The 25,951-nt window shown below is 46.6% G+C and overlaps 1 protein-coding gene across 2 annotated transcripts in view; it reads left to right on the top strand.

Moving 5' to 3' along the window:
- PTAFR (platelet activating factor receptor) overlaps nucleotides 1–25,203 on the top strand; it is a 33,648-nt gene extending 8,445 nt beyond the window's left edge. The window contains exons 2-3 of one of the 2 annotated variants that reach the window (XM_056123568.1): nucleotides 5,724–5,779; nucleotides 24,111–25,203. In XM_056123568.1, the coding sequence (XP_055979543.1) occupies nucleotides 24,117–25,196 (1,080 nt within the window). In that variant the 5' untranslated portion in view covers nucleotides 5,724–5,779; nucleotides 24,111–24,116 and the 3' untranslated portion in view covers nucleotides 25,197–25,203. The remainder of the gene's footprint in view (nucleotides 1–5,723; nucleotides 5,780–24,110) is intronic. The other variant, XM_056123567.1, reaches the window with a different exon arrangement.
- The last annotated feature ends 748 nt before the right edge of the window (nucleotides 25,204–25,951 follow it).

Here is a 25,951-nt window from a genome sequence, read left to right as displayed (position 1 = left end):
CTATGTTTTTTTCACAATGTCATTGTCATAGATTACACCAGCACACATTAACTCCAGGTTATTGAACCCAGCAGTTTATTGAACACCTGCAGTGCTCAGGACTTACTCCTGCCTCTGTGCTCAGGAATCACTCCTGGCAGTGCTCGAGAAACCATACAGGATGCCAGGGATCGAACGTGGATCAGCCACATGCAAGGCAAAGACCCTTTCCACTGTACTATCTCTCTGGTTCTGGTTCTTTTCCTTTCTTCCTTTCTGTCTCTGCTAGGTACTGAACCCAGGCTTCACACATGCAAGGCAATCACTCTGTAACTGAGTTACATCCCAGCCCCCAGAATCTGCATTTCTCGTTAGCTTCTGGGACCACAGAGCGAGCACAGAGGTTGTCAAGGGCTCACTCTGCCTGGTGTGGAAGTTGCTCAGGGTAATAGGCAGCCCCAGGCACTCTCCTGTCTCTGTGTAGACTACCCTTTCGCAAATCTCCCTAAGGGGCCACCCTTGACTGCTGCTGGGTATTTATTCACTCCACAGTGTTTACCAAGCTCCTACTCTGGCCAAGTTTAGACTGGGTGATGGGGACAGAGGGACTGAAAATGCCACACTCCGGTGCAGGCTACTGCCCTCGCTTGCTTCTGCGACAGTCTCTGCTTCTGCCCTCATCACCCATTGTCTATCCTCTGCTCAGAAGCAGGACAATTTGAGCCCGTGGTTTACCTGTTTGACAGACTCCATAGCACCCTGGGGCTCAGAGTTAAATGCAAACTCCTGAGTCTGGAGACAGCTCAAGTGATAGAGCACATGCTTGGTTTGTGCCCTCCCGTTGATCGTCGATTTGCTCGAGCGGGCCCAGTAACGTCTCCATTGGAGACTTTGTTGTTACTGTGTCTGGCATATCGAATACTCTCGGTAGCTTGCCGGGCTCTCCGAGAGGGGTGGAGGAATCGAACTCGGGTCGGCCATGTTGGCCACTTGTAAGGCGAACGCCCTACCCGCTGTGCTATCGCTCCAGTTTGTGCAAGGCCCTGAATTGCACCCCTGAAGTGACCTGGCCTCCTGAGTACTGGTCGCTCTGGTCCTATAAGAAATGAATAAATTAAGGCATGGAGAGAGAGTCCAGTGAGAAGGGCGCTGACCTTGTACATGTCCGACCCACATTTGACCCCCAAATTGTTCCCAAGCACTGCCAGGAGTAATTCCTGAGTGCAGTCAGGAGTAAGTCCTGAGCACCGCTGGTGTGGCCCAAAAACCCTAAGGGAAAAAACAGAGAAATGAATAAATTAGAGGCCAAGGAGGTCACTCAAGTGCCGAAAGCAGGCACCTCTGCACAGTAAGTCCTGGGAGCACCAAGCTGAGCATAGTGGGTATGGCTCAAAAAAAGGGGTTAGGAAGAGTGTCTCTAGGATGTAACTCAAAGGTAGAGACCTTGCATGTGAAACTCTGGATTTGATCTTTGGTACTGAAAAAAAATTGATAGCTGAATGCCTTTGTGCATCAAACTCTTGACTTAGGAGCAACTTGGCAGCCTCCCATCTAACCTCATCTTACCCACCCTGTTTCTTCTCCCCCTAGGGCCGCACTGACCTTTTGTTCCTTGAACATAACAAAAATATTCTGTCTTAGAACATCACATGCTCCCACTGCTGCTCCTTTGCACATAGTTCCCTTTGCCTGGAAGAATCTCCAGATTTTCCTGACATGTTCATTCTCGCTTTTCAGATTTCAGCCAGTGCAGGGTACAGGTCTTGATGGACTCTAATATTTATGTTATCTTGAAGGCCATCTTTGAACAAAGATACCAAATTGCAAGCACATAAATTAGATATAAGATCTAGGAGTTTGAAGCGTCAGTTTCTTGGGCTTCCTGCCAAACTGCCTCTGGTTTCATTTATATGTCACCTCCTCTGAGATCACTTTTTCTTTTTCTTTTTTTTTTTTTTGCTTTTTTGGGTCACACCCGGAAATGCACAGGGGTTACTCCTGGCTCTGCACTTAGGAGTTACTCCTGGTGGTGCTCAGGGGACCATATGGAATGCTGGGAATTGAACCCGGGTCGGCCGCGTGCAAGGCAAACGCCCTACCCGCTGTGCTATCTCTCTAGCCCCTGAGATCACTTTTTAAAAATTGATTAAAAAAATAAAAAATAGGGGCTGGAGCAATAGTACAGTGGGTAGGGCATTTGCCTTGCACGTGACTGACATGACTGACTCGGCTCAATCCCTGGCATCCCACATGGGCTCCCGAGCACCCCCAGGAGAAATTCCTGAGTACAGAGCCAGGAGCAATCCCTGAGAATCTCTGGGTGTGACCCAAAAAGCAAAAAACAAACAAAAAACCCCCAAAAAACAACCAAAAAAATTAAATTAAACCATTATTTTATTTTGTTTTGTTGGGGGGGGGGGTCACACTTGGCAATGCTTAAAGGTTACTCCTGGCTCTGCACTCAGGACTCACTCCTGGAGGTGCCCTAAGGACCAACCATATAGCAAGCCAGAATCAAACCCAGATCTGCCATGTGCAAGGCAAGAAAGAGCGTTATTTGCTGTATTACTTCTCTGGCCCCTAATCAAATTTTTAATTAAAAAGTTTTGTGGAGGGTGCTGTAGAGATAGTTCAACAGGCCTTGCACATGCAAAACATTCACTTGATCCCCTAAGCGCCCAAAAACAAACAGAAAATTTTGTGCCAGGCTGGGGGTTGTCTCCCAAGCAATCCCAGGGGCCGGGGGCCAGCTGCCACCAATTCTCGGCTAAGCCCACCTGAAGGCTCTACTTGAGCAGATGTTTCACTGTTCTGGCGCCCAGCTCCGTGGAGCCTTCTGCAGGGGCTTCTGAATCTCTGGGGAGAGAGACATTGTCACAGGTGGGGTTCCTGGGAAGCTGACCTTTGGGATGGAGGTCAGAATGCAGGCACATTCTCTCCTGCAATGAACTCTCTCTTGGATTGTCTACTTTCTTATCTGTCCATCTTATCCATTCAACCATCCACCCATCCATCCATCCATCCATCCATCCATCCATCCAGCTACCATTTTAAGTATCTCCTTCCCTATAAATCTACTTCCCTCCTTCCCTCATTATATCAGCTTACCTACCTATCTGCTTATCTATTTACATAACTATTATTCTATCTACCTACCTTCCTGTCTACCTATCTATCAAGCCAGTTCTTTCTCTTCCTACCTACCTATTCCTCTCTCTGCCTAGTTGTCTGTCCATCTGTCTGTCTATCATCTATGTATGTATCTGTCTAGAAAGGGCCTCCCCAGGTGATACTTGGGCTGAAAGTACAGACCTAACAGTACAGAATTTGAACCCAGCAGTACAGGGGACCATGACCCTAAGTGTTGAAAAACTTCAATGTACAAAGAACTACATGTTTTCCGCTGAGGAGTGTCTTGATAATCCATTTAAGGAATTTCACTGAGGTCAACTAAATAGAACCCGAGTTCTTTCCAGCACTGATGGAGATGCTGGTGGCATACACTGAGGCCACATTTCCAGAATAGACCATGCCAGTTGGCAGAGATGTGGTGCGTGCAAGAACCCTGGTGAATTTTCTTGGATGTTTCCAGGAGAGCTGCTGGTGACCCATCTTTTTGTTGTTTGTTTGCTTATTTGTTTTGGGGCTACATCCAGCAATACTCAGAGGTTACTCCTGGCTCTGTGTTCTGAAATCACTCCAGGCGGTGCTTAGGAGACCACATGGGGTGCTGGGGATTGAACCTGGTTGGCCCCGTGTAAGGCAAGTGCCCTACACATTGCACTATCTCTCCAACCCAATGATGACCCACATTTCTATCTTGAAAAAAAAAAGTTAAGGGCCAGAGATATAGTATAGCAGGTAGGGCAATTGCCTTGCATGCTGCTGACCCAGATTCGATTTCTGGCACCACATATGGTTACTTGAGCCCCAACCAGGAGTGATCTCTGAACACAGCCAGGAGTAAGCCATGAGCACTTAATTAACAATAATTAACTAATAATTAGTTAAATTAATTAGATGACTGAAAAGTAGTTGATTAGTTCCTGCCTACCTCCCGCTTCTCTGTTATTGATGTTGTGATGACTAGAGGTGGCGTGTGTGCACACACAAACACACACGTATGTGTGTGCCTAACTATGGAGCTCACACATTGTTAGTGGTGCTTGCACCCTGAGCCACAGTGCTCCCTGAGCTTTGTACTCCTTTAGTTAAGGTGCTTTCGCTCTTGGTTGAGACACATAAATGAAGGTGTGACATTCACAAGGGATCTCTGCAGTGCTCATACATGTGCTTTCCAGGGGATGCACTTCTTGGCTGTGGTGCCTTAGTTTTGGTGTTTGCACTGGGGAGGGGGGTGGGGGAATCACACTCCTTTTTGTGGTGTTCACACACATCTGGCTGTGGTGGGCTGGAAATGGCATGTGGTGCAGGGAATCACAGGTAGTAGAGCTGTCCGATTTAAACTGGGGAGCTGCCAGGATTGTACTTGGCATATGTGGGACACCGGGGATTTAAATCTGTTACCAAATGCTTACAAGGCATGTAACCACTGTGCTATTCCTCTGGTTTCTCTCTTTCTTTGATAGAGCGAGGCGAAGGAACTCCCTTTTCTCTCTCTTTTTTAAATGTAGGAATACTGCTATTTATTCAGCCACTGATTAGCTGATTGAATGTGCATGAACTCCACCTTACTTTTTTTTTTCATTTTTTATAATTTTATTTATTGAATCACCGTGAGAGCAGTTACAGAGCTTTCAGGTCTAAGTCTCGGTCATACAATGAAACACCCGTACCTTCACCAATGCCCATTCTCCACCCCCAACAACCCCAGTCTACCCTATCCCACACCCTCCCCCTACCTGTGGGGCGGATGATTTCCTCATTACTCTCTCTCTACTTTGATCACATTCAATATTTTGACACCAGACTCACCATTATTATTTGAGATTTTACCCCAACACTCCGATCTACTGAAAAGGCAACCGTAGGCAATGTGTTTTCTATTGCTGGTTATGAATAACATATGATGTTGCATGGCTGCAGTAGTGGCCACGCGATTTTGAAATTCCAAAATTTTAATACTTAAATCTGGAGGGATTTCTGCCAAAACCTGCTGGGTTCTGAGATTTGCTCCTGAGTCTCTGGGATCATGGCCGTTAAGCAGCTTGATCAGAAGCCAGAAAGGCCATTCATAGGCGGAGACTCGGGGTCTTGTTGGGGTGGGGAGCAAAGGGCCGGCTCCACCCCATCCCACAAGGCCCTGCGTGTCTCGTCACTGTGGGCCCAAACCTGACTGTCCAATGGCCTCTGGAGGATGACAGCCACCGAGCCGCCAAGGGGAAGCAGGCGGAGGGACAACACCCTTTCCCCCATGGGGTGGCCTGGCGACAGGAACCTACTGGGTGGTCCGGACATATTTCTGTCAAAAGCTGCTGGGTTTCGAGATTTGTTTCTGAGTCTCTGAGATCATGGCCATTAAGCAGTTTGATCAGGAGCCAGAGAGGCTGTTCGTGGGCAATGACTTGGGGTCTCGTTGGGAACTCCCTTCTCTTTTATTTTAATTTTATTTATTTTGGTTTTGAAGCCATACCCAGCAGTGTTCAGGGCTTACTGCTGGCTCTACATTCAGGGATTGCTCCTAGAGGGGCTCAGGGAACCATTATGTGGTGCCAGGGATTGAACTCAGGTTAACTGCATGCAAAATGAGAAACTTACCCCCTGTACTATCTCTCTGGCCCCAGGTGAGACAAGACCTGAGTTTAGAAAGCAATCCTAAGCTGGAGAGATGGAATAAGGGGTAAGGGACTTGCCTTGTGTCCAACTTTATTTATTTATTTATTAGAATTAAAAAAAAATTCCCCGAATATCATGGTTGGATCATCTGAAGGATTTGCTGCTTCTCCAACTTTAATGCAAAGATTGGAACTAAGACGATCCTGGGAGTCAACAATAAATTTTCTTTTTTCTACTTATTTTTTAATTTTATACAGTTACACTGTTCTTATTTTACTAGCTTTCTCTTCTGACATCCTGCTTTTATTTTTTAGTTTTGCTTTTTGGCCACACCCAGTGATGCTCAGGGGGTGCTCCTGGCTCTGCATTCAGAAATTACTCTTTTCTTTTTTGGCTTTTTGGGTCACTCCCGGTGATGCACAGGGGTTACTCCTAGCTCATGCACTCGGGAATTACTTCTGGCAGTGCTCAGGGGGACCATATGGGATGCTGGGTATCGAACCCGGGTCAGCCATATGCAAGGCAAATGCCCTACCTATAGTACTATTGCTCCAGCCCCATCAGGGATTACTCTTAGTGGTGTTTGGGGGACCACATGGGATTCTGGGGATTGACCCTGGTTGGCTGAGTGCAAGGCAAACGTCTTACCCTCTGTACTATCACTCCAGCCCTCATCCCAACTTTAGGCCCTGCCCACCAGTACTATCTCCCTGGCCCTCCCTTCTCTTTTAATGTCAGGCTTTCCAGGGTTTACTCTCAGCTTTCCTGGCATTTCACAGGCACTTCTGCAGGCTCCGGCTCAGCTGAGTTCCTTCTCCCCAGCCCTACTCAGCGCCCCCTTCAGTATCATCCTCAATGCCCTGGCCTACGGCTCTGACAGTCCCGACTTCTTTCTCTCTCTCCCACCCATCACCAATTCCTGTTCATTCAGTCTCCTATAAAAACTACAGTGTCGCATGCTTTTCCCCTCTTTTCTTTGGTTCCAGCCTCCTGGGAGTCCCCAGGTCATCACAGTGGTCTGTCTGTCCCCCTCACCTGTCTGTCTGCGCAGCTGTCTGAACTGTCTTCCCCAAGGCCACATCCAGCCTAGAGTGGAGGCTCCAGGCTCCTCTCAGCCACCTGGTAGTCCCTAATTTCATCTCCAAGGCCTTTCCTGACTTGACTGATCCCGTTTCTTCTCACCTCCCTCACCCTAGAAGGCAGAGTGTCCCAGAACAAGGCATACCAGTCGCCCACCTGGCCTTCCTGCCTGCGATTTCTCCTCTTTCAGCACCCGAGGAAGCTGCTGCTGACCTCAGGCCTGGGTGCCGGCCAGCACTGCAGCATTTCTCTGACCTTTGGTGTCTTCCGCTTCAGAGAACTTTCCATTTACCATTGCTGAATCTTTCATGCTGTGTGAGGCACTCAGGGGCAGGGACTGGGTCTGTTCTCAGAGGACTCTGAGCTCTGCACAGGCCTGAAGCTGTGAGCACTGATCTAATGAAAGCCTATGAATGTGTGACCAGACAAAAGGGCTTGGTCTGTGAGTGCCCCACTGAGAAGAGAAGGCTTGTGGGTAAAAAAAAAAAAAAACCAGTTCCACTGTGGTCTGTAGATATGCCACGGAATATTACTCGGTTCTGAGAGGAGATACAATTCTACCTTTGGTTACAATTTGGATAGCTAGAGAGTGTCACACTAAGTGAAATCAATCAGAGAGAGGTGCACCAAAGCTGGATAATGTTGCTCATATGCCTGGTATTTAAAATAACCATTAGGGACCATAGCGATAGTACAGCAGGTAGTTCACTTGCCTTGAATGCGGCCAACCCAGGTTCAATCCCTGACATCCCATATGGTCCCCTGAGCCCGTCAGGAGTAATTTCTGAGTGCAGAACCAGGAGTAACCCCTGAGAACTACCAGATGTGGCCCCCAAACAGACAAAAAACCAGAAAGGAATCATAAAAGGGAATGGACAAGAGACACGGACAGTGATGAATGAAAACAAACCCTTGGAATCTGAAAATAGAACTAAGAGAGTTGGGCGCACAGAGGGAAGAGGGGAGAAAAGGAGTGATCAACATTAACACTAGAGTTTTAAAGAATAGGCATTACATTTGTAAATAAACAAGCTAATTCCAGGAAAGTCCCACATAAAGGAAATAAAATGAGGTCATGGGGAGAACCAAAGAAATTACTTACAATAAGTCCTCAGATAACATCATTTTGTTTCCTATGTTGATGAGAAAAAAAAAACCTGCTGATGTAGAATGAAATGTTATTAGAAGATCTGCTTTTGTTATGCATTGTCCTTTGCCTAAAGTTGCAGTTTTCAAGAATCTATGATAATGTAATAGTGGACTTATGTAATGCAATGCAAAAAAAAAAAACCAAACAAACAAACCCAAAAGTCCAGTCTGTGATGAACAAACCAAATGTAATTGTTTTATTTAGTCACCGTGAATCAGCAAGTTATTCATGACTGGGCTTCAGACATACAATATTTCAACACCAACTCCTTCCACAGGGAAGTGAGCACTTCCCTCCATCAATGTACCCCGCCACCCCAGTTGCCTCCCATCCACCAGTCAGCTTCTACAAGAGGCACACACATGTATATGTGTGTGTATGTGTATATATATATATATGTACATTTTTGCACTGTGGTTTAAAGTATTATTGTTGATAGGATTTCACGCATAACACTTTACCACTGGTCACTCCTCACCTCCTCTTCCTGGTTGAATGCTTCCTTCCAACACAGGCTGCTCCCTGCCCCAGCCCCCAGCCTTCTCACGAGCTTCCTACTGAAGTCCAGTTCTCATGTTCTTTGTTTCCATTGTCTTTGGGTATTCCTTATTTCACAACTTTGTTTCTTTATATCATGGTCTCTCTCCCTCTGTCTTCACACAGCATCATACTTTCCAGGTCCCTCCATGTAGCAGCAAGTTGCATAATGTTTTCTTTTCTTATGTCCGAGTAATATTCCAATGTGTATATGGACCATAGTTTCTTTATCCTGTCATCTCTTCTTGGACACTGGGGTTGTTTCCAGGTTTTAGCTATTGTGGCAGTGCTGCAAAGAGCATACTTTTCTCCATTTTGTTTTTGGGTCTCCGGGGTATATCCTAAGAAGTGGAGTTACAGGGTCAAATGGAAGCTTAATTCCTAGGGTTTTTTTTTTTTTTTTAGTGTAGGAGTACTGCTATTTATTCAGCCACTGATTAGCTGAATAAATTGATTGAATTGGGCATGAACTCCACCTTACTTTTTTTTCCATAAATTTATTTATTTATTTTTCTTATATTTATTTATTGAATCACTGTGGGAAAAGTTACAAAGCTTTCAGGTTTAAGTCTCCGTCATATAATGATCAAACACCTTTCCCTTCACCAGTACTCATTTTTCACCACCAAGAACCCCAATATACCCCTCCTCCCATCCCTCCCCATGCCTGTGAGGCACATGATTTCTATTTAACTTTTCTCTACATTGATTACATTCATTATTTTGACAAAAGATGCACCATTATTGTTTAGAATTTCTCACCCAACAATCAGAATTGCTGAAAAGGCATTGTGAAATACTCTGTTTTCTATAGCTGGTTATGAGAATCATATAATGACTTTGGATTTCTGCAAAGAGCCAGATAATTACGAGATTGGTTTCTGTGCATCTGGTGTTATGGCTGTGCCAGAGAGCCACTCGTGGGGGGCAACTCGTGACCTCGGTAGGGCGTGAAGGACGAGCCAGTACCGCCCCCCTTCCCATGAGACTGCAGTTGCCCCGTCACCTCCGGCTCCTACCTGGCTTTTCTATAAGCTCTGAGGCGGTGGCCACCTTGCTTCCAGGGGTGGGGGAGGTAGGGTGGTGGTGGGGGAAGATGGAAGGGAGCAACACCCTTTCCCTCCCAGGGAGGCATGGCACCGTAGTTTAACGCATGGTCCCTTTTCTTTTCTGCCGCAAGCTGCTGGGCTCTGGATTAAGTCCTTTTGCCTCTTGAGCCATGGCTGTGCCAGAGAACCGCTTCTGGAGGGCAACTCGTGACCTTGGTAGGGCGTGAAGGATGAGCCAGTACCACCCCCTTCCCATGAGACAGCAGTTGCCCTGTCACCGCCGGCTCATACTTGGCTTTCCTATAAACTCTGAGATGGCGGCCACCTTGTATGTGGTCCAGATGCATTTCTGCCAAAAGCCGCTGTATTTCAAAATTTGTTTCTGAGTCTCTGGGATCATGGCCGTTAATCAGCTTGATCAGGAGCCAGAGAGGCCGTTTGTAGGCGGTGACTCGGGTCTCGTTGGGATGGGGAGGAAAGGGTCGGTTCCACCCCCATCTGGTGAAGCCCCGCGTATCTCGTCACTGCAGGCCCAAACTTGACTGTCCAGTGGCCTCTGGAGGATGGCAGCCACCGGGCCACCAGGGGGAACAGGCCAAGGCACGAAACCTATTCCCACTCGGAGTGGCCCAGTGCCAGTAACCTACTGCAGGAACAGGACGCATTTCTGCCAAAAGCCTTTGAGTTCCGAGATTCATTTCTGAGTCTCTGGGATCATGGCCATTAAGCAGTTCGATCAGGAACCAGAGAGGCCTTGCCTCCAATTATATAGCTGAGCCGGAGGTGGTTTGTGGGTGTGTCTTCCACATACCTAATTTTTGGCCTTTTACTTTCTTGGCAAACTTTGCCCCAAGTTTTTGGGGTCTGGCCAAAGGCACAGCAGCAATTTTGGGGTATCTGAAAGTCTGATGGTGCCATCAGGCTGCTGATGCACTTACCTCTCAGGTACAAATTGCCCTGCTGGCGGCACCATACCCCCAATTCCTAGGTTTTTAAGGAATGTCCACATAGTTTTTCAGAAAGGCTGGACCAGTCAGCATTCCCAACAGCAGTGAGTGAGAGTCCCTTTCTCCCTGCATCTGCTCCGGCACTGGTTGTTCTTGTTCATTTTTTTGTTTGTTTGTTTTTGTTCTTTTTGATGTGTGTTAGGCTCTGTGGTGTGAGAAGTTATCTCGTTGTTTTGATTTGCATCTCCCTGATGATTAATGATGAACATTTTTCTTATGCCTTTTGGCCATTTGTATTTATATTTTAAGTAAGTTTCTGTTAATTCTTTCTCCCCATTTTTTGATCAGGCTGGATGTTTTTTTCTTATAGTTTTACCAGTGACTTTAATATCTTTGATATTAACCCTTTATCCGATGAGTGTTGGGTAAATAGTTTCTTCCATTCCATTCCTATCTTTGTATCCTGGTCCCCATTTCCTCCGAGGAGCAGAAGCTTTTAAATTTAATGTAGCCCCATTTGTTTATCTTTGTTTTCACTCGTTTAGTCAGTGGAATTTTATCCTTGAAGATGTCTTTTAGCTTCAATGTCATGGAGGCTTCTGCCTATGTTTTCCTCTGTGTATCTTATGGATTCAGGTCTGATATCAAAATCTTTAACCCATTTTGATTTGACTTCTGTGCATGGCATTAGAAAGAGGTCTGAGTTCATTTTATTGCATGTAGCTGACCAGTTTTCTCAGCACCACATGTTGAAGAGGTTTTCCTTGCTACATTTTATATATTTTGCTTCTTTGTCAAAGATCAACTGGTCATATACCTGAGGTTCTGCCTCAGAATATTTAACTCTATTCCTTGATTTGAGGGTCTGCAGTACCATGCTGTTTTAATTACTACTGCTTTATAGTACAGTTTGAGTTGGGGAGAGTGATGCCTCCCATCATCTTTTTTTCCTGAGGATTACTTTCACTATTTTGCAGGGGAGGAAGTATTCATATAAATTCTAGGAGTGTTTTTTTAAAAATTTTATTATATTTTTTAATTTTTTATAATTTTATTTATTGAATCACTGTGAGAGCAGTTACAAAGCTTTCAGGTTTAAGTCTTGGTCATACAACGAAACACCCGTACCTGGGCCCATTCTCCACCTCCAAAAACCCCAGTATACTCCCATCCCACACCCTTCCCCACCTGTGGGGCAGATGACCTCCACATTACTCTCTCTCTACTTTGATTACATTCAATATTTTGACACCTGACCCAGCATTATTATTTGAGATTTTACCCCAACACTCGGATCTGCCAAAAAGCCAACAGTAGACAATTTGTTTTCTATTGCTGTTTATGAATAACACATGATGTCGCACGGCTGCAGTAGTAGCTGCGTGATTTTGAAATTCAAAAGTTTTAACAATTAAATCTGGAGGGACTTCTGCCAAAACCTGCTGGGTTCTGCGATTTGTTCCTGAGTCTCTGGGATCATGGCCGTTAAGCAGCTTGATCAGGAGCCAGAGAGGCTGTTTGTGGCAGCAACTCGGGGTCTCGTTGGGACGGGAAGGAAAGGGTTGGCTCCACCCCCATCCCATGAGGCCCCATGTGTCTCATCACTGTGGGCCCAAACCTGACTGTCCAGTGGCCTCTGGAGGATGGCGGCACCGGGCCGCCAGAGGGGAGCAGGTGGAAGGACAGCACCCATCTCCCCCCCTGAGGTGGCCTGAAGACAGTAAACTACTGAGGGGTCCGGATGTATTTCTGCCAGAAGCTGCTGGGTTTCAAGATTTGTTTCTAAGTCTCTGATATCATGGTCATTAAGCAGCTTGATCAGGAGCCAGAGAGGCCGTTCATGGGCGGCGACTCAGGGTATCGTTAGGATGGGGAGGAAAGGGCCGACGTCACCCCCGTTCTGTGAGGCCCCAGTTGTCTCGTCACTGTGGGCCCAAACCTGACTGTCCAGTGGCCTCTGGAGGATGGCGGCCACTGAGCCACCAAGGGGGAGCAGGCCAAGGCACAAAACCTATTCCCACTTGGGGTGGCCTAGCGCCGGTAACCTACTGCAGGGACTAGACACATTTCTGCCAAAAGCTGTTGGGTTTCGAGATTTATTTCTGAGTCTCTGGGGTCATGGCCATTAAGCAGTTCAATCAGGAACCAGAGAGGCTATGCCTCCAATTATATAGCTGAGGTGAAGGTGGTTTGTGGGTGTGTCTCCCACATACCTAACTTTTGGCCGTTTACTTTCTTTTTTTTTTTGTTTTCTGTTTTTTTTTTTGGGTCACACCTGGCTCTGCACTAAGGAATTACCCCTGGCGGTGCTCAGGGGACTATATGAGATGCTGGGAATCAAACCTGGTTTGGCTTTGTGCAAGGCAAACGCTCTACCCGCTGTGCTATTTTTCCAGCCTCTTGCCGTTTACTTTCATTTTTTTAAAAATCTTTTTGGGTCACACCCGGCGATGCACAGGGGTTACTCCTGGCTCTGCGCTCAGGAATTACCCCTGGCGGTGCTCAGGGGACCATATGGGATGCTGGGAATTGAACCCGGGTTGGCCGCGTGCAAGGCAAACGCCCTACCTGCTTTGTTATTGCTTCAGCCCCATTGGCTGTTTACTTTCTTGGTAAACTTTGCCCCAAGTTTTTGGGTCTGGCCAAAGGCACAGCAGCAATTTTGGGGTTTCTGGATGTCTGTAGGCGCCATCAGGCTGCTGATGCACTCGTCTCACAGGTACAGATTGACCTGCTGGCAGCACCATACCCCCAATTTTAGGAGTGTTTGATCTATGTTTTTGAAAAATATCACGGGTTAGGGATTGCACTGAATCTGTATAATGCTTTGAGGAGTATTGCCATTTTGATGGTATTAATATCTCCATCCATGAGCAGGGGGTGTGCTTCTATATTCTTGGTCTTATTTTCTTTCTTTCTTTCTTTCTTTCTTTCTTTCTTTCTTTCTTTCTTTCTTTCTCTCTCTCTCTTTCTTTCTTTCTTTCTTTCTTTCTTTCTTTCTTTCCATTTGAATTACAATGAGACACACAGTTACAAAGTTGTTCATGACTGAGTTTCAGTTGTATAATATTCCAACACCATCCCTTCACCAGTGTACATTTCCCACCACTAATATTCCCAGTTTTCCTTCTGCCTCTCGCCCCCAGTCTGCCTCTATGACAGGCACTTTTCTTCTTCCCCTCTCTCTCTCTTTCTCCTCTTTTATTTCTTAAAATTGTGTTTTATAGTTTTTTTTTCTTTTTGGGTCACACTTGGTGATGCACAGGGGTTACTCCTGGGTCTGCACTCAGGAGTTACTCCTGGCAGTGCTCAGGGGACCATATGGGATGCTGGGAATCGAACCCAGGTCAGCTGCATGCAAGGCAAATGCCCTACCTGCTGTGCTATCTCTCCAGTCCCATAGTTTTCTTTGTATGGCTCTTTCACCCATTTAGTTAAGCTGACTGCAAAGTACTTGATTTTCTGAGGCAGATTTATGAATAGAATTGTTTTTTAAATATCTCTTTTCTTTTAGGATTTCTTCTTTTCCTATCTGGATGCCCTTAATACCGTTTTCTTGTCTAATTGCTATGGCAAAGAATTTCAGTACTGTATTGAATAGAAGTGGTGAGTGTGGGCAACCTTGTCTTGTGGCTGATCAAGGGAAAACTTTTAGTTTTTCCCCAATGAGAGTATGTATTTTTAAATCATTAATTCTGTACGGGCCTAGGCAGGCATGGCATGGGGACACTACCCAAAGTGTAGTGGCAAGGGACTGGAGTGATAGCACAGCAGGTAGGGTGTTTACCTTGCATGCGGCCAACCTGGGTTTGATTCCAAGCATCCCATATGGTCCCCTGAGCACTGCCAGGAGTAATTCCTAAGTGAATGAACCAGGAGTAACCCCTGTGTATCACTGGGTGTGACCCAATAAGAAAAAAAAAAAACCCAAAATGTATTGGCATGATCTCTGGCTGAAAAGAGTGTCCTCCACCCTATTTTCCAAAGGAGGAAGGAACTTTCTTTATGGGGACTTCCTTTGAAGTGGATGGGTAGGGTTGTAACTTCCTCAAAGTCTCAGAGTGAACACCAAGCACTGTCCAGCTAGGGGCTTCCTCCCATAGGTCCCAAGAACAGAGACCCCCCCCCCCCCCAAGACAAAAGCTTCAACAAAAGGAAAAAAGCTGTCTCCTTGAACAAGCATTTATTATTGGAGAGGCTGAATGTAGGACTTGACGTGTGTGTCCCAGCAACCCATCTTATCCTATTACCCCTCTCCACCCTACCTTTTGCTTGCTTGTTGCAATGACGGGGCCAAACTGTGGTTGTGGTGCCTGTGTGCACTGAACCACAGTGCACTTCTCACTCCATGTGCACCAGGCTCACAGTGTCTCTGTCACACTTGGCATGTGGGATGGTGTCCAGGTCCCCATAGCCTCCTGCCTGCAGGTTCGCTCTACCAAGTTTCATCGGTCTTACCGCATGGCTGTCTCCCTGACTCCAGCTCATCTGCTCCCTGAGGAGAGGGGATTGGGGAGTAGATGCTAAGATGGTGTAGCCCTAATTTTCAAATCCTCATGTTTCAGGATCTTTTTCTTTCCTTCCAAACTATTGTTGGAGACCCCAGGTGGTTTTTATTTACAAAAGATGAATTCCATCCATCAATGTTTACTGTATTCAGAAGTAAAACTAAGACATGCTAAAATTTTTGCTTTTAAATAAATCAATATTAACTCCATATTAGCATAAATACCCTATTTTTAGTGGAAAAGAACTACATTTTCAAAACACAGGGAGAGAAGAGTGGCATTGATTTACATTTTTTACAAATCTCTTTAATGTTGGGCTTAATAGAAGGCAGCTGGATTTTTAAAATCTGTTTCTGCAATATGTTGTATTAATTTGTTTTGGTTGGAATAAATGAAAATATTTGCTTTCATACAGATATGTACTTAAAAAGGAAGGGGTATATATTTATAATATATATTATATATTTATACCCATATGTATATCTCATTGGTCCCCCATTAATCATTTTATTTTTTTGCTTTTGCTCTACACCAAGCAATGCTTAGGGCTTATGCATGGCTCTGTGCTCAGGGATCACTTTTAATGGTGTTGGGGGGACTATCTACTATGTCGAGGATCAAACTCAGGCCAACTTCTCCAGTGCAAGGCAAATGCCTTACCGCTGTACTCTCTCTGGCTCCCAAAATCCTAGAGATGTGGGACCATTGTCACCTTTAGGAGTGGGAAAGTTGGCTGCCAGTAGAAGTTGCTACTTTTCCTGCTGGGAAGCTGCAGCAGGAATAATGTCAGTCACTGTGTGACTTGAGGGCAAGGGCTTTGTTTTGAAAGGAATAGCAATGATTTATTGGAATAATGAAACCTACATTTATTTAAAACTAAATAGATAAACCACTGCCGCATGAAATGAAACAAAGCACAAACTTCCACTTAAAATCATTTATTTCTTTATACTCTCTTGTAAGTATCTTTAGATTTCAAGTGTTTCCGACACTCTGGGTTCCCTGAGGGATGGGTGTCATTACTAGACTTCCTTCCCAGTGCCTCTTCCTGGACTCAGAGCGCTGGGAACAGCATTGAATAGACAGGCAAGACCATGTGCTCATAATCAATGCACAGGATTAAGCAAATCACACAAAGGGCTATTGATTACAACTCCACTAAAATTTACAAAGAAATCCCGGGTGCTTTGGGGCGGGAGTGATAGTACAGTGGTAAGGCACTTGCCTTGCATGCAGCCCATCCACCTGGATTCGACCCCAACCTCCCATGTGGTCCCCTGAAGACTTCCAGGAGTGATTCCTGAGTGCATAGCCTGGAATAAACCTTGAGCATCACTGGGTTTGGCCCAATGCCCAACACACCCCCGCCCCCGCCCCCTCCATCGTCAAATAAAAAAAAGAAATCCAGGGAGTTTTGAGATGTCCCCTGGCCTGGAGACTTCAGAAGCATTGGAACTTTAGTTCTAATAGGAAATGCTAGTTGGAGTTGGCCAGGGAGAAGTGTTCAAGCCAGGGCCCTGGTGATGCCTGAAGACAGAGGCAGGAAAGGTGTGGCAGGCTGAAGACTGCACCTGGAAGTCTATTTGGTTCTGCAGCCACAGGCAGTAGAGCTCAGTCTCCTTGCAGCTCTGTGCATGGCGGATGGGGTGATGGGCAAACTGAGGGCACCTGCATGCAAAGCAGTGTTCCTGCTGATGGTGCCATCTTCGGGGCATGAAAAGTCTGTGTTGGCTGAGGCTGGTGGAAACTTGGCATCAAATGAGGGGAGGTGGAAGTTGGAAGTAAGGGAATGGTCATCAAGTGACACTCTTTTCAGTTTCTGAAACCTAGTGAACCCCCTTCCTGCCTCAGTCCTAGATCTGAGATGACCCGTCTGCGTGGAACTTTCCTTCTGTTCCTTTTTCTAGACTCAACTGAAATGTCACCTCATTTAAAAATAGACTTCTCTTATTCATTGTTCATATCAGCCCTCCATTTTCTTTCTTTCTTTCTTTCTTTCTTTCTTTCTTTCTTTCTTTCTTTCTTTTCTTTCTTTGTCACACCCAGCGATGCTCAGGGGTCATTCCTGGCTCTGAACTCAGGAATCTCTCCTGGTGGTGCTTGGGGGACCATATGGGATGCCAGGGATCGAACCCAGGTCAGCTGTGTGCAAGGCAAACGCCCTACCCGCTGTGCTATCGCTCTGGCCCTCCCTTCCTTCCTTCCTTCCTTCCTTCCTTCCTTCCTTCCTTCCTTCCTTCCTTCCTTCCTTCCTTCCTTCCTTCCCCTCTCTCTTTCTTTCTTCCTTCCTTCCTTCCTTCCTTCCTTCCTTCCTTCCTTCCTTCCTTCCTTCCTTTCTTTCTTTCTTTCTTTCTTTCTTTCTTTCTTTCTTTCTTTCCTTCTTGCCTGCCTGCCTGCCTGTTTGCTTGCTTGCTTGCTTGCTTGCTTGCTTGCTTGCGTTTTTTTTTTTCTGCAGGGGATGGGGTGTTTGGGCCATACCCAACTGAACTCAGGGCTGATTTCTGCTCTGTGCTTAGGGATCCCTCCTGGCTGTGCTGGGAGATCATTTATGGTGCTGGGGATGGAACCAGGTCCCCACATGTGAGGGGGCCTAGAGAGATAGTACAGCAGGTGGGGTGCTTGCCTTGCATGTGGCTGACCTGGATTTGATCCTTGTTATCTCATATGGTGACCCGAGTACCACCAGGAGTAATTCTTGAGTGTGGAGCCAGGAGTAAGCCCCTGAGCACAGCTGAGTGTGCCCCAAAAACTTTAAAAAAGAAAGAAAAGAAAGCCACAAAAAACACCACTGAAGCTCCAACATTTAAGACAATCTGCTGTACCATCTCTCCGACCCTCAGCTCCCATTTTTGTTAGAGAGCAGCTGTGCTTTGTCTGTCCCCCGCATGCAGCTGTCAGTTCCTGCCCATTGTGTTTGCCCTGGTCTCCCCTGTGTCACAGTGCACTTCACTTCTGTACTGTTCTGCAGTAAGTGGTGGACGACAAGCTGACTGAACAATGACAGAGCTGGGTTTGAGGTACTGGCTCCAATCTGTAACAGCTGTAAGGACACAGAGAGGTCACTAAGTACTTTTTCTGTCCCATAACATGGGGATCATGCTTTTGGTCTCCAAGGGGTTTTGTGAGATTCAAATGAGATAGTGTGTTTGTGAAAGCCTCTTGCAGACTGACTGGCTCCAGAAGAAGTGATCCCAAGTGTACATTGTCTTTCTTTTTCCTTTCTTTGTTTTTGGGCCATCCCAAACTGTGTTTATTTTTTAATTTCACTTAATCACTTAACTTCCCGTTAGTCGTCGATTTGCTCGAGCGGGCGCCAGTAACGTCTCCATTTGTCCCTGTCGCGTGCTAGTGTAGCCCAATGGCATCTCTTCGCTCCAGGAACATGGAGGGCCTCAAACCGATCGTTCATGACCTTGACAAAGAAGTCTGACCATCTGGTAGGTGGGCGGCCACGCGGTCTCTTGACATCCCGTGGAATCCAATCAGTAACAGCTCTAGTCCAACGGTCGTCTTTAAATCTCATTACGTGACCAGCCCATCTGATTTTCGACACCTTGGCAAATGAGACAGCGTCCCTGATCCTTGATCGTCGACGGATGTCAGAACTCCGGATTCGTTCTCTCATTTGAGTGAAACGTGATATTCCAAGCATAGCTCTTTCTATTCTTCTTTGGGAGACCTGAATGGCGTTCTCATCTTGTTTGCGTAGGGCCCAGGTCTCTGAGGCATATGATAATGCAGGAAGAACAGTGGAATCAAAGAGATGTGCCCGGAGCCGGAGGTTCTTCGTCCTCTTAGCTATTTCTTCGACGTTCTTGAAGGCGTTCCAAGCCGCTCTCTTCCTCCTGCGCAGCTCGGGTGCCAGGTCATTTGTCATGTTGACCTCTCGACCTAGGTACACATAGCTGTTGCATTCGGAGATGGTCGTTCCATTGAGAGCGAATGGGGAGTCAGGAACAAGGCTATTTCTCATAAACATTGTCTTCGTAAGATTCAGCTGTAGTCCTACCTTTCCACACTCACGGTCAAAGTCGGCCAGCATTTGTGCCGCTTGGCTGATGTTTGGTGTTATTAAAACAATGTCATCAGCAAAGCGGAGGTGGTGTAGTTGCCGACCATCTATCTTCACTCCCATTCCTTCCCATTCCAGTCGTCGCATGATGTTCTCGAGGGTGGCACTGAAGAGTTTTGGTGAAATGGTATCACCCTGCCGCACCCCTCTCTTGACATCAACGATCACTTCTTTGTAGAATGGTGAGATCCTGGTAGTGAATCCGCAATACAGCTCACGGAGGATCCTGATGTATTGGGCTTGTATGCCCTGATTGGCTAGGGCTTCAATGACCGCTTCCGTCTCAACAGAATCAAAGGCCTTCTTTAAATCAATGAACGTTAAGCAGAGCGGCATCTTGAACTCCCGAGAAACCTCAATGAGTTTGGTTATCGTGTGGATATGGTCGATGGTGCTGAATCCTTTGCGGAACCCTGCTTGCTCACATGGTTGTCCTTCATCTAGTGTTCTGCCAATCCTATTTAGGATGACTCGAGTGAACAACATCGTATCAGGAGTACTTACAGATACTATGTCTTTTTATAAAATTCTAGATTTGGGGCCACACACAGCTCAGGACTTACTCTTGACTCTGTGTTTAGGGATCACTCTTGATGATGTTTGAGGGCCGTATGTGGGGATAAAATTGAATCACCAAGGAAAGCAAGCACCTTAACCAATGTACTACATCTCTGGCCAAATTATATATTATTAATGATGATTTAAATCTTTTCCAGGGGGGAGGTTTGGGTTACACCCAGCAGAGTGCTTAGGGGATCATGAACAGTGACCATACCCAGCACTTCTACATGCAAAGCATATGCTCAGCGCATCGGAACCATCTCTCTGGCCTTGATGATGTTAATACTGATGACTTCATTAAGTTATTGTCTGCTAGGATTTTTTACTGGCAACTTTTCTTTTAATATTATATATTTTTTAATGCTTGGTTTCCTTTTTGTGGCGGGGAAGGAGTGTTAGGCCACAGGCAAAGCAAATTCTTTACCTCTTGTACCACCTCACTACCCTCCCCTCAAAATACAACTCCTTGTTTTTGTTTGGGGTCACATCTGGCTGTGCTCAGGAGTTACTCCTGGCTCTGTGCTCAGGGGTCATTCCTAGAGATGTCTGGGAGGCCATATGTGGTGTCAAGGATTAAACCTAGGTCAGTTGCATGCAAGGCAAATGCCTTAACCATGTACTATCTCTTCAGCCTCAATTTTTTTTTCTTTTTGGGTCATACCTGGTGATACTCAGGTATTACTCCTGTCTCTGCACTCAGGAATGACTCCTGTCTGTGCTTGGGGGACCATATGGAATGCCAGGGATAGAACCCCAATCAGCCAGGTGCAAGGCAAATGCCTTACTAACTGTATTGTCACTCCAGCCTCCAGTCCCTAAAAATGTTTTAAAAGGAAATGAGCAGGACTGATGGTGACTCATTGGTAGCGTTTAGTGGGTTTGAACTCCAAGAAACACACACACACACACACACACACACACACACACACACACTTGACAAAGTAATAAATGCTCCTAAAAAGTTGAAACAAAAATATAAAGTAAATAAACTTACCACCAAGTCCACCCCACCTCCTCAAATAATACTTCTGCCAACTGTTTGAGTCACGGATATCTTTTAGATCATTTTCTAGTTCTATACACATATATAATTGGGACCAAGCAGCTCTTTTATTTAACAAAATTAATCAGGTTAGTTTTCCCTGTTAGACCACATTTACTCCACGGAGGAGTTTCTTTTCCTTTTCCTTCTAATTTCCAATAAATATTTCTATTGAAAAAAAAAACGGACACAATATTCTTTTAATCAGACAAGGTGGTATTTCTTTCTCAGGTATTTCTGACACTAAAATATTTCTCTATATCTTTCAGATTTTTTGAGGGGGTCACACCCAACAGTGTTCAGGGGTTGGTCCTGACTCTGCACTCAGGAATTATTCCTAGTAAGACTTGGGGGACCAAATGGGTGCTGGCAATTGAACTCTGGTCAGCCATGTGCAAGCAAACACCCAACCTACTGTCTCATCTCTCTGGCCTCTATTTTTCAGATTTTTTTTAAGGAGAACAGAATTATTTTTTTAAGTGATGCTAAAAAGTTTTACTGAAAGAATTTTACTTGTATGAAAGAAGAGAAAGAGATATAGGCTCAAGAGAGAACACAGATTTCTCTAGAATGGAAAAAAGCCAGAAATAATTTTATTTTCAAATTTCATCATCAGAAAATAATTTTGTTGTTGTTGTTGTTGTTTTATGTAGGAGTACTGCTACTTATTCAGCCACTGATTAGTTGATTGAATTGGGCATGAATCTACCTTACTTTTTTTTTTCCATTTTTATAATTTTATTTATTGAATCACTGTGAGAGCAGTTACAAAGCTTTCGGGTCTAAGTCTCAGTCATACAATGAAACACCCGTACCTTCACCAGTGCCCATTCTCCACCACAAACAACCCCCATCCCACACCCTCCCCCTACCCGTGGGGCAGATGATTTCCACATTACTTTCTCTCTACTTTGATCACGTTCAATATTTTGACACCAGGCCCACCATTATTATTTGAGATTTTACCCCAACACTCCGATCTGCTGAAAAGGCAACCGTAGATAATTTGTTTTCTATTGCTGGTTATGAATAACATATGATGTTGCATGGCTGCAGTAGTGGCCACGCGATTTTGAAATTCCAAAATTTTAATACTTAAATCTGGAGGGATTTCTGCCAAAACCTGCTGGGTTCTGAGATTTGCTCCTGAGTCTCTGGGATCATGGCCGTTAAGCAGCTTGATCAGGAGCCAGAAAGGCCGTTCATGGGCGGTGACTCAGGATCTTGTTGGGGTGGGGAGTAAAGGGCCGGCTCCACCCCCATCCCACAAGACCCCTCGTGTCTCATCACTGTGGCCCAAACTTGACCGTCCAATGGCCTCTGGAGGATGACAGCCACTGAGCTGCCAGGGGGAAGCAGGCGGAGGGACAACACCCTTTCCCCCCTGGGGTGGCCTGGCGACAAGAACCTACTGCGTGGTCTGGACGCATTTCTGCCAAAAGTTGCTGGGTTTCGAGATTTGTTTCTGAGTCTCTGGGATCATGGCCATTAAGCAGCTTGATCAGGAGTCAGAGAGGCCATTCGTGGGTGATGACTTGGGGTCTCATTGGGGTGGGGAGGACAGGACCAGCCTCCCCCCCCCCCATCCCATGAGGCCCAACAAGTTTCGTCACTGTGGGCCCAAGCCTGACTGTCCAATGGCCTCTGGAGGATGACAGCCACCAAGCCGCCAAGGGGGAGCAGGCGGAGTGACATCACCCTTTCCCCCTGGGGTGGCTCAGTAACAGTAATCTACTACATGGTCTGGATGTGTTTCTGCCAAAAGCTGCTGGGTTTCGAGATTTGTTTCTGAGTCTCTTGGATCATGGCCGTAAAGCAGCTTGATCAGGAGCCAGAAAGGCCGTTCATGGGCGATGACTTGGGGTCTCGTTGGGGTGGGGAGAACAGGACCGGCTCCACCCCCATCCCATGAGGCCCAGCAAGTTTCGTCACTGTGGGCCCAAGCCTGACTGTTCAATGGCCTCTGGAGGATGACGGCCACCTAGCCGCCAAGGGGGAGCAGGTGGAGGAAGGACACCCTTTCCCCCCTGGGTTGGCCTGGCGACAGTAACCTACTGTGGGGTCCAGATGCATTTCTGCCAAAAGCCAATGGGTTTTGAGACTTGTTTCTGAGTCTCTGGTATCATGGCTGTTAAGCAGCTTAATCAGGAGCCAGAGAGGCTGTTCGTGGATGATGACTTGGGGTCTCATTGGGGTGGGGAGGAAAGGACCGGCTCCACCCCCATCCCATGAGGCCCTGTGTGTCTCATCACTGCAGGCCCAAACTGGATTGTCCAGTGGCCTCTGGAGGATGGTGGCCACTGGGCTGCCAGGGGGAAGAGGCCAAGGCACAAAACCTCTTCCCACCTGGGTTGGCCCAGAACCGGTAACCTACTGCAGGGACCGGACGCATTTCTGCCAAAAGCTGCTGGCTTTCGAGATTTGTTTCTGAGTCTCTGGGATCATGGCCATTAAGCAGTTCGGTCAGGAACCAGAGAGGCCATGCCTCCAATTATATAGCTGAACCGGAGGTGGTTTGTGGGTGTGTCTCCCACATACCTAACTTTTGGCCATTTACTTCCTTGGTAAACTTTGCCCCAAGTTTTTGGGGTCTAGCCAAAGGCACAGCAGCAATTTTGGGGTATATGGAAGTTTGAAGACGCCATCAGGCTGCTGATGTACTCGCCTCCCAGGTACAGATTGACTTGCTGGCAGCACCATACCCCCACAGAAAATTATTTATAATTTCCAGACAATTAAAAATTTATCTCATAAAATTTGATATCATTTTCACCAGTAAAAGATTGAGGCTTTTAAAGAAATGGTTCTGGGGACCGAGCCCAGTGCCCACATATTCGAGGAAAGTGCTCTACTGCTGAGCCATATTTCTGAAGATTGTCTAAAACTTTAAGTCAAGTAAGTCAAGGAGGGCTGGGGGAGATGGCTCCATGCAGAGCACATGCCTGACATGTGAAGGCCTTGAGTTACATTCCACTACTTCATGTCCCTCATAATTTCTGTGTGTGATCTGCAGTGTCCTCAAAGGACTATCAGGCTTTGGGGCTGAAGAGCTGGCAAGACACTTGTTTTGCACAAGGTCTTCCCAGGTTCGATCCCTGGAACCCCATATGGTCCCCTGAGCACTGTCAGGAGTGGTCCCTGAGTGCAGAGTCAGGAATAAGTCCTGAGCACTGCTGGGTGTGGCCCAAAAAAAACAAGCAAACAAACAAAATAACAAAACAAAGGTCTATCAGGCCTGAACGTCCTGGGTGTGTCCCTGAAAGTAGATAAGCCAATATATATAACCAACTCATTAGCGCAGCATTTTACTTGCAAGTGTGAGACTCTGGGGTCGATCCCTGGCAATGTTCATAAAATGAAATGCGGGAAATGATAGTTTTGAAGTTTATGAGTGAAGATAGTCCCTTGCTGGCCCTTCAATAACCCATAATTCCTGTGTTGTCTTTCAGGCACAGATGAACCCTGTGACAGGCCCTAAGACCAGCTGCCCCAGTCAGTCCAGAGCAATGGAGTCAAATGACTCCCACCGTGTGGATTCTGAGTTCAGATACACCCTCTTCCCCATCTTCTACAGCATCATCTTTGTGCTGGGGGTAATAGCCAACAGCTATGTGCTGTGGGTTTTTGCCCGCCTGTACCCTTCCAAGAAACTCAACGAGATAAAGATCTTCATGGTGAACCTCACCATGGCAGACCTGCTGTTTCTGATCGCTCTGCCCCTGTGGATCATCTACTACTACAACCAGGGCAACTGGGTTCTCCCTAAATTCCTGTGCAACATGACTGGTTGCTTCTTTTTCATCAACACCTACTGCTCGGTGGCCTTTTTGGGTGTCATCACTTACAACCGTTTCCAGGCCGTGACACAGCCCATCAAGACGGCTCAGGCCACCACACGCAAGCGGGGCATCTATTTGTCCCTGGTCATTTGGGTGGCTATTGTGTCTTCTGCCTCCTACTTCTTTTTTGACGACTCTACCAATGTTGTGCCCAACAAGTTGGGTTCAGGCAACGTCACCCGCTGCTTTGAGCATTATGAGGAGGGCAGCATCCCAGTCCTCACCATCCACATCTTTCTTGTGTGCAGTTTCTTCCTTGTATTCCTCCTCATTTTCTTCTGCAACCTGGTCATCATTCGGAAGCTGCTCATGCAGCCAGCCCAGCTGCAGAGCAACGTGGAAGTCAAGCGTCGGGCGCTGTGGATGGTGTGCACTGTCTTGGCCGTGTTCATCATTTGTTTTGTGCCCCACCATATAGTGCAGTTGCCCTGGACCCTGCTGGAACTGAAATTCCTGAAGACCCCGTTCCATCAGGCCATTAATGATGCTCATCAAATCACCCTTTGCCTCCTGAGCACCAACTGTGTCTTAGACCCCATCATCTACTGTTTCCTCACCAAGAAATTCCGGAAGCACCTCACTGAGAAGTTCTACAGCCTACGCAGCAGCCGGAAATGCTCCCGGGCCACCTCAGAGACAGGGACCGAAGTGGTCATGCCGCTCAAACAGGTCCCTGCCAATTGCCTCAAAGATTAGTCCCGTGTGTTTGGGGCCAGGCCCAGAAGTGTCTCCAGCATGGATATGGATACAGATGGACCTGGGGGGGAGGTGGAAGACACATTTTTTAGGGCCTGGAAATCTCCCTAGGCATTATGAACGTTCCATCAGGTCTGGAGGCTTCCTCCCCAAAGTGGAGATAATGGAAGAATCAGACTGACGGAAAAATCCAGAACTTGACAGAAGAATCAGACATGGGAAAATCCAGAACTTGAATAAAGTCCTTCCGCCACCTCTGGGCACATACCTTGGTTCCCTTGGCTGGCATCTCATCCTGCTCTACTGAGACTAGGAGGAATGTCAGGGCAGGGACAGAACTTGGGGAGTAGACTCTGAGCCAGCTGTCAGCTTGCAACCCCACAAACATGGCCTAAAGCTCTGTGCCTCCACTCCCAAGGGAAAAAAAATGGAGGCGGCAATAGGGTGAGGAGCCCTGGCTGTTTGGCAGTCTCCATGTGGCAGACTCTTGAGTTGGGATAGTGTCATCTTCCCTTTACCCACAGTCAAAAGGTTTTTGTGACACTTGGCAGTGACCTGGCAGCACTTTTTCCATGATGGTATTTTTTCTGACAACCTCTCTGGAATGGTGAGCAGAGAAGACTGGTGCAGGCCCCCTGCCTGTTTCCTGAGGCAGCTGTGTCCCTTGATGCAGATCTCACCTCAGAACTGGCGGAATAGGAGGAATAGGAGCGAGGTGCTGACTGCATCCATCTGTCTGTCCCACCCCCGGAGCC

This window comes from Sorex fumeus, unplaced genomic scaffold, assembly GCF_029834395.1.
Source record: "Sorex fumeus unplaced genomic scaffold, SorFum_2.1 ptg000047l, whole genome shotgun sequence".
In the NCBI taxonomy this organism is placed as follows: Eukaryota; Metazoa; Chordata; class Mammalia; order Eulipotyphla; family Soricidae; genus Sorex; species Sorex fumeus.
This window is presented reverse-complemented; position numbering and strand designations above follow the sequence as displayed.